Raw genomic sequence first — 9,033 nt, 5'->3', positions numbered from 1 at the left:
GCTCTGTAAGGTCAAAGCTAAGTTTTGGTATTATCGGCCCGTTTGGGGGACTTGTGAAATCTGCCCTTTCTTCAAATGTTAAGTCATTTTATTGGGGGCTCATACAACTCTTATCATAATCCATACATACATCCATTGTGTCAAGCACATTTGTTGCCCTCATCGTTTTCAAGGTAAACTATTTTTATGTATGGCTTCCCGAGAAACTCTCTTCCTAAGCGAATGCGCTGTGCTGGAAGCTGGGAGGGAGATGTAAGATGGTCTACTAGGGAAGGAAAGCCCTGTCCTGCAGATCCTTCAAAGTGTGCACAAATTCACTACAATGCAAAAGAAAATCTACTAAGCATAACGTGGTTTGAATCATTCTTGGAACCTTGCATGTTTCAGTCCATGAATTAAGCCATTCCTCCCGAGCAAATCTTTCTCTATATATATTCTGCCCAAGAGAATACCTGCATTTTTAAAGTTCAACACGGTTTAAAGTCCAAGGTTTACATTTTATCACTGGATACAAGTGCATCCTTACATGCCCCCCCAATATGCTCTGGCACCAACTACAAAAACTCTATGTTCAAAGCCTTCTGCTTTAAAGTCTTCTTTCTGTTTAACATCTTGTACCTTTTGGTTTTTCTAAGCTGTTAGTAGACAGCTAAGTCCATCCATCTCTGGAATTCCAAAAAAACATTCTTAACACATTATATTGCGAATATTTTATTCTGTCATCTTTGTTTACAATTGAAACTCTGGGAATTCAAAATTAACATCCTTGCCCGTAAGCTTCTTATAAACTCCAGAAAAGGTTTCAACCTACAAGGAAAGAAAAGAACATCAACAAAACTTAAACATGCTTCCACGAGACTGCCCTGTATGGTTTTCTCCTCAGCAACTAGATAGTGCGAAGATGAGGAATACATGGGACAAGGCCCTCAGCAGTGCAAGAACCAGGCCCAAGTCTGATCTCCAATGTCGGGGGACAGGATTATATCTCATTATACTAGTATGCGATGCTCCTTCCCAGCCACACGACGAGGTCAGGCTGAGTAAATCCCCAGCTCACATTGTTTGTTTCTCACAAGTGGCATATGCCCCTAAATATTGCCTTCCTATACCCAGGCGCAAAATTTTCAAGTCAGACTATGGAACTGTTTTTGTTTTACTTCCATTTTTCTTACTTTCAAGATACAGGAAATTGCAACTCTAGGACAACATCCCCTAACTGTATGTGGGTCCCTGATGATTCTTGTAGGTCCCTGTCCCCACCCTATATATGCTGCCGTGTTTAATCTAGAGGTAGATTTTAAGATTTATGAAGGCAGCTCATACACACTAACATCTGATTGTTTAAAATATTCCCAATTTAAATAAATAAATATTCCCAATCCAAAGCGTGATACACAACCCAAATGAGGGAAGGTCAAGGCATGCATGTAAACAGACTAGCCAGGCAGTAATAATTACTGGTTCTGGGTGGTACACAGAAACATGTAATGCAACCTTCTATTTATTTAGAGTCCATCTAATGGAAAATCAATTTGCTCAGTAAACATTCACTCCAATAAAAAAATAAGAGCAAATTTAAAAATTGAGTTAGTTACCTTGTGTTCTACATTGTTCTGCTGCGCTTTGTCCAAATGAACCTTTATAAGCCTGCTGCCATCCAGCTTTACCCGGATTCTCTTGCCCACAATTTCACTTGGGAAGACCAAGTCTTCAAGGATGGCATCGTGCACAGCTGTCAGAGTGCGGCTTAAAGGAAATATTTACAAATTTACACAATTAGCAACACCTGCCCTTTGACACCCCCCACCCCCGGGATCTCTTTAATTCAAAAATTCCATTAATATCAACTTTTAAAGAGTAGTTGCATATAACATATAACACCAACACCCAATTTAAAAAGGGTTGAAGCAGTTTAAGACACATGAGACTAAAAGCGGTTACCTTTAGAGAACATTAATGAGGACTTTCCTATCTATTTTCACAAAGAGCCTCTAGTCTTCCTAAAACACTAATGTGATCATGATTTCTCCAGTAAACGTCTTCCACGCTTTCTTGTTAGCCCCAATTTGACAAGGTCTGCTTATTCTCTAATATCAAACTGGGGCAACATCCCACCCTCAGAGGCGGTGGTCTACCCCCAACTCTAGGATAGTGGTCCCTCCCCATACAAATGAACCCGGTTATTCCTTTCACAGCACATTCCCCAAAGGGCCTCCAGGAGCTGGACGGACACGGTGGTTGCCAACAATGGGCTCAAGTAGAAGCACAAGTATGAGCACAGCAAAGGACCAGGCCTTACGTTGAGTAAACTGGGTACAGTTCTACTGTTCACAGTTGCTATGATTTGGAATCACTTCACTTGCACCTAATAACATACTCCATTCTTCCATGTAACTTGTGTTTAGGAAGAGTGTTAAGTTTTAGGATATATTTGTGTCTGCCTTTAATGTCAACGAATTCACCCTCAACATTTAATAGTAACTGCCACTGTGTGAACCCATGGAGCAAGCTTTTTGCTAATAATACTCTATCCTTACAGTAACTTCAAACAAACCTGATTTTAGCTTAGTTTTACAAATGGAAGCTTCAACAGAAATCTAAAAGTACCTCACCAGATCGTACAGCTAAGAACAGGCATGACAGGAAACAGGGCGTTTAAGCCCTATACTACACAATATTGTACTGCAGTATTTCCAACCCATCATCATTCATGGAAACTGTCGGTGGAATCTTGTGCACATCAACTCCATAAACTATCTTGCTAACAAATGAGGTTTAGTTAACTTCAAAACTTTGAGATTCTACTACAAACAATATACAATGTCAAGTTGAGCCAAAAAGCAATTCAAATTTCTCGATAAGGCCCTCTGTACCTCTAAGTAACTACCTTGCATTTGTCTAGGTCTTATTTACCTTAGAAAGCCCTGGTGGCATTGTAATTATGGGTTGGGTTGCTAAGCAAAATATCAGCCATTCAAAATCACCAGCCATTCTACAGGAAAGGGCTTTCTACTTCCCCAAACAGTTACACTGGGAACTTTACAGGGGGAGTTCTACCTTCTTTATGGCATTGTAATTATGGGTTGGGTTGCTAAGCAAAATATCAGCCATTCAAAATCACCAGCCATTCTACAGGAAAGGGCTTTCTACTTCCCCAAACAGTTACACTGGGAACTTTACAGGGGGAGTTCTACCTTCTTTATCCTACGGAGTTGTCACTGACTAGATGGCAGTGAATTTGGTTTGGTTTTTGGTTATTTGTCCTACAATAACAAAATACTTATTTGTATATCTGACCTGGAAACACCCACAATACACAATTAACATGTGAGAAACAGTTTAAGAGAAGTCAGTCTAATGACACGTGTCTGCCAAATGGTCTTACAATTCCAGTCACAAAAGCATACTAGAAATACATATCAATTTTGGCATCAAGTTTAAAGTTTCCTTTAAGGAAATCCCATTTCCCAAAGCCCTTAAGTAGCAAAATTAGTTTTGAAGTATCAACTAAATAATTTTATGGGGGGGGGGGGTGTCACCACCACATAAGGAACTGTTCTCAAGGGTTGAGGTATTAGGAAGGTTGAGAATCACTGCCTTAGAACCTTTCAGAAAAACAAAATCGATAGCTCAAAGTCATTGCTCTCCCTGCCCCCAGTCCAGGCTGACTCGTAGTGACACTACAGGGCAGGGTAAAACCAATTCCCCCAAGTCTAGAAAGCCTTTCTCCCTCGGAGTGGCTGGTTCTGAGTTGTTCATCGCGCAGCTAGCTAGCATCCCAGTGCTTAAGTAACCGACCACTACACCACCAGGGTTCCACTAACCATACTACCTCATTACTGCAAACACATTCCTATTCTAACTTCATTTACAACACGAGTGGCACTATGTTTACTGCAGCACTGAACACAATAGCTGTAAATCTAAACCAGTGGTTCTCAACCTGTGGGTCGCGACCCCTTTGGAGATTGAATGACCCTTTCCCAGGGGTTCCTAAGACCATCAGAAAACATAATTATTTCACAATATATAATTACATATTGTTTTGTGATTAATCCCTATGCTTTATGTTCAATTCGTAACAATGAAAATACATCCTACATATCAGATATTTATATTACAATTCTTAACAGTAGCAAAATTAGTTATGAAGTAGCAACAGAAATAATTTTATGGTTGGGATTCATCACAACATGAGGAACTGTATTAAAGGGTCACAGCATTAGGAAGGCCGAGAACCACTGATCTAAATGCTCAACAACAGAAGTTATGTGTGGTACATACAGTGGAATACTCCCATCAGTAGGAGAAACAAAGTATTAATACTTTATGGTATACATGGAGCTTTAAAGATATTATGTTGAGTAAAATGGGCTAATAACAAAGGACTATATAAAAAGACAAAAGGAGGAAAAGTTAAAAGTGAATAAAAGCTTTTCTGGAAGTCATCAGCTATCAAGCCACTAATTCAGAAGAGGGAGAGAGGGATACAATTTAATTACAAAGAGATCGAGCACTTCGGAGGGGAAAAAAGCAAACCCTACTATAGACATAGACAGACACATACACACACCCCACCCCCACCCCCCGGAAAGAAAGGTTTCTGTTCAATCAACTCCCTACAAGTAGCTCTACTGAAAGGCTGAGGGGGGGGGGGGGAAATCAATCAGATAGCACCACACAAGACTAGAAGAGTGTTAAGAACCCCTGTGGCAGAACAAGTGCTTCTTAGTGAGGTCACTACAAACACAGTGAAACTTTTTACTGGAGAAACCCTAGAAAAATTAGGATTGTACATTTGGAGAGTTAGTTCGGTACAAGAAACAGAATTAGTCACTTTCCTATTTAAATCCTATTTAGAATTCTCAGAACACAGATTACAAAAGCATGGGCCCTCTGGTTGATAAACTACGTCTGACCTCTTGCCACCTAGGATATAAAAAGTAGCATCCCTACATTCTTATGCCACTCAAATTACCCATTAAAAAAAGTTTAAAGTGCGTACTGAGTCATTTAAGGTAATCTAGAAACTTTAGCACCTAGCTTTCCTCCCTCATCTGTCCTTCCCACATACCATGAGATAATACACTGTTACCCTCAATAGATTTCCCATTATTTTTTATTCCCTAATGGTTTTAGGAATGAGTGTCGAGTTTGTTTTTAAATTTAGTAAAAGATGTCATGACAAATAACAGTGTGGCCCTTTTGTTCATCTTATCATTAGAAACATGTACATTATTCTAGCACATAATTTCCAAATGTCATCTATCTGTAAATTTATATGTAAACCTCTCTACCCCAAAGACACTAAAGATCACATTAATACTAATAAAAGAGCTACAGTGAAAATTTTAATGAGGTATTTGCCTCATTCCAACTGGAAATGTGTCATAACCCAGGGACTTCCTGCACTATTAGCGAAAATGAGCAAATTCCCCAAGCATTGGGTCAGTTTCCTCATCCAGTTCATTAATTTGTATAACACACGTTGTATACTTTAAAAGATTACTGCCTATCTACTAACCAAGACTTAGAGGGATATGACACCAAAACATTTTCCCCTGAAACTGTCCACCAACCCAAACCCAGAGTCTATTCCAACTCACAGGCAATCCATCATTATGAGGACTGATCCCCTCATCCTCCTCCAGTAGAGCGGCTGGCAGTTTGAAAACCTGGACCTTATAGTGTACAGTCAACAGCTGTCAGAAAGCACCACCAGGGCTCCTTTCAAACTGTCTGCTGGGGTCCAGTAATCAAAGTTTCTGAAGCACTGTCCCAATAACAGACATTAGCAAAGCAACAAAAGGCCTACCTCAAGAACTCATCTATCTATAAATCCTGCGTGTCAACTAAGTTCATCAATATTCATCAACTCCACTGATAAGGGTACCTCCAGAGAAATATCCACCCCACTAATTTTTACCACTAAGCACATGCAAAAATAAAGGGAAAAATGTATCCTCAGCTATATCTTTCATAACATTGTACTAAGCTAATAATTTCAAACTGAAAACCATCTGCCACCTTATACTCTGTGAATGAAGATGCACCTCTACAAAACTTAAAACACGTTATATGTAGAAAACCAATAAAACCCTCACAAAATCTTCCAGTATTAAACTTTAGGTATTTACTGCTAAACCCTTACAAGAGGGGGGGCAAAAGGCTCCCGGAAAAATGGAATTAAGACACTGCAATTTTCCCACTAACTTTTTAAGGCCCTCAGATTAGAAAATACAACTCACACAATTAACAATTGTAAATAGAATAGTATACACACTTCTGGTGCTGATAAAATGCTCACCTCCTGGGACGCTTTTGCTTATTCTTTGTACGGCTTTTCCGAGTTGGTTTAGGCAGAATTCTCCTCTAGAAGGTAAAAATTATCATGACTCAAAATGCAAAAAAGGATTGTAGTGTCAGAAAACTAAAGAACTATTAACTGCTTTAATACCATCTTAGTGAGTTCAAGACAGCAAAACAAACTAGACCAAACGCCTTGCTGAGAAATCATTCTGACATTATTCTTGACTTTTTCACTAATTCAATCAAAATTCATACGTGATTGGTCTGTGGCCTTATATTTACAATCCCACCCATAGTTCCAGGTTAAGAATTAAAATTCCAACTGATCCAGAATATTCTGATATGCTCACTCTTGGCACTCAATGTCAGTCATTTTAACAGTACAACATATACCTGAGCAATAAAGACAACGTGCTTTCCACTGAATTTTTTCTCCAGTTCCCGTACTAGCCGGACTTGGATTTTCTGGAAAGATTTCAGTTGAGGAACAGGAACAAAGATTATAATAGCTTTCCGACCACCACCAACTTCGATTTCCTAAAGAAAAAAAGTCAAAACTGTTTAGATTCAGACTATCTTCCCCATTGGAACATGGTTCTGTGGATTTATCACTCTCTGTAAATACTGGATGCCACATAGACCTGGTTATGGTCTTTTACCATTTTCAGCTCATAATTGTAATATACCATAGCTCCACCGTCAAGTCTTTCTGATGCCTAGCAACGTGACACGCAAACTTTCAAGCTTGTGAACTCACTGGTAGCCAACCAAACATACATGCATGGTAAACTGACTTATGGTAAACTCAGAAGAAAAAGATCTCAACACTTTTCTGCAAGCAAAAAGGACTAGTGGTACTGTACACTGTTCTCTTCCAATTTTAAACAGATCAAAGAGGCTATAAAATATAAAAACATGACTGTACAGGTGTGCTTTATACAATTGATGTATGTATATGTATGAACTGTGATAAGAATTGTTATGAGCCCCAATAAATTGTTAAAAATATACATATATATAAAAACATAAGTTTAAAAAGTTTTCCAATAACCTACACAGTAAGATGTAATGAAACCATTATTTCTGAAAATAAGATGTTGCAGCCAAATTAAGAGGCCAAAAAAAGAAAATTCTAACTCCCTGTATGGTAAGACATATAATTATTTCATGTAAACACACATTAATGATTTGAGCAGCCCTCCGAGAATTTCAGCTCTTTACAACGTCTCATTTCCTTATGCCAGCAACAAGGCAGAAGACTGGACCTCCACTACGAATAAACTATCCCGAACAATCTACAGTCCTGCAGACTCTATGGGGTTGGGGTTGGAGTTCCTGTTATGTCCACTTTTGAATCAACAATGTGCTTTAATTCCTGGCCAAGGTTAGTTTCCTATCAGGCGTTAGTATTTTTATTACTAAATACCAAGAGTGCAAAAGGGGTCCCCGTTAACCCTCAATTTCTCTACATCAGGCAACTGATCAGGTCAACTGCAATTCGACCAATTTCAATTCCACTCCCCAAAAAGGGTATGTACACTAGCCCAATCTTTTCTAAAGTTCATATCAAGGAAAGCTGCAAATCATGTAATAGTTAAGACACTTTCAAAAAAAACGATTAACTCTTTAAGGGCACTGCTGATGAGTGTACTGCTCTAAATCTCCCCAACTCTTGAGGGGAAAAGGCGATTTACCTTGGCTGCCGTTATATTCAGCTCCCGTAACTGAGCCTTGAGGTCCGAGTTCATCTCCAGCTCAAGAAGAGCCTAAAGGGAAGAAAGATCAAGCTTTCACGTCAATATGCCGCACCTCACACGCGATCTCGTACACTCTGGGGAGGTAATGAGCACTGCGAACAGGCCATCAACCCGGTTATGTGAGCGAGGACCCGGCTGACTCGGCTGGCTACACGTGGCCACCTAAGTACCGGGACTTCAATGCCCCTACCCACCCGCAGTCCCAGAGTTGACAGGTGTCGGCGTGCACACCGCCTGGCCTCGCATGTCACCCACCTGAGAAATGCCGGACTCGAATTCATCCGGCTTTTCGCCATTGGGCTTCACAATCTTCGCGCTTGAGCTGAACATGGCTGTTCTAAAAGTACAGGACGATCTCAATAAGCAATTTTCCACAGAGCCACCGACCTTCAGACCCACCGCCCGCTCCCAGAAAGACTCCTTCCGCCCCAGAGGCGCAGGCGAACCCTAGGAAACACTAGGCACGAGCCGGGTGCCTGCGAGCCGGCGCCGACGCCGGCCCACGGTCCTGCCCTGGAACCGGCCCTCTAAGTCATCCGCGAGTACAGACCAATTAATCAGCCGTATCCCCGCCCGGGGAAGGGACTCCGCTGCTCTCGGACTGGCTCCGAAAAGTATTTTCCTCAAAAGTTAGCAGAAAAGCCCCGCAGAGGGAAAACCACGGCCCTACCTTGCCGAGCGCCGGCCTAGGAAGAGGCCAAAGTCTCGCGAGAGCGCGTCAAATCTCGGCGGCGAAAAGGAAGAGGCGGGAATAACTAAAAAAATGGGAGTGGAAACCGGAACAAGGGTTGAGAAACCTAGAGCGTCCGCGGAAGTGGCTCTGTAGGGACGAATTAGTTGGTAACACTTCTTAGCAAGCGGAACGGTTCTTTGGGCTGCGGTTTCCTGGTTCGCATTTGCTCGTTAGATTCACGTCCTCAGTCCTCTTAATTCGAGTTTGGAGGCGGAGTGATCCGGGTACTCAGTC

The 9,033-nt window shown here is 41.0% G+C and overlaps 1 protein-coding gene across 1 annotated transcript; it reads right to left on the bottom strand.

Moving 5' to 3' along the window:
* Nucleotides 1–649: 649 nt before the first annotated feature.
* Nucleotides 650–8,697, bottom strand: RPS7 (ribosomal protein S7). The gene is made up of 7 exons (XM_075556388.1): nucleotides 8,617–8,697; nucleotides 8,322–8,403; nucleotides 8,004–8,075; nucleotides 6,703–6,846; nucleotides 6,308–6,372; nucleotides 1,596–1,746; nucleotides 650–807 (listed from the first exon to the last, which is right to left on the bottom strand). Exons 2-7 carry the CDS (start codon nucleotides 8,394–8,396, stop codon nucleotides 730–732), a joined length of 585 nt encoding a protein of 194 aa, XP_075412503.1. The 5' UTR covers nucleotides 8,397–8,403; nucleotides 8,617–8,697; the 3' UTR covers nucleotides 650–729.
* Nucleotides 8,698–9,033: the final 336 nt, after the last annotated feature.

Source organism: Tenrec ecaudatus, chromosome 8, assembly GCF_050624435.1.
Source record: "Tenrec ecaudatus isolate mTenEca1 chromosome 8, mTenEca1.hap1, whole genome shotgun sequence".
Taxonomy (NCBI): domain Eukaryota; kingdom Metazoa; phylum Chordata; class Mammalia; order Afrosoricida; family Tenrecidae; genus Tenrec; species Tenrec ecaudatus.
Note: the sequence above shows the minus strand (reverse complement) of the source record. Positions and strands in the feature narration are given on the sequence as shown.

What these genes read in the sequence shown, in the direction of transcription:
- RPS7 (XM_075556388.1), bottom strand. Translation starts at nt 8,396, where the DNA reads ATGTTCAGCTCAAGCGCGAAGATTGTGAAGCCCAATGGCGAAAAGCCG. An exon ending in ACGTTGTCTTTATTGCTCAG is followed by an intron (nt 6,373 to 6,702) that starts GTATATGTTGTA and finishes TTTACCTTCTAG; the next exon opens with AGGAGAATTCTGCCTAAACC. An exon ending in AAGCAAAAGCGTCCCAGGAG is followed by an intron (nt 1,747 to 6,307) that starts GTGAGCATTTTA and finishes ATTTCCTTTAAG; the next exon opens with CCGCACTCTGACAGCTGTGC.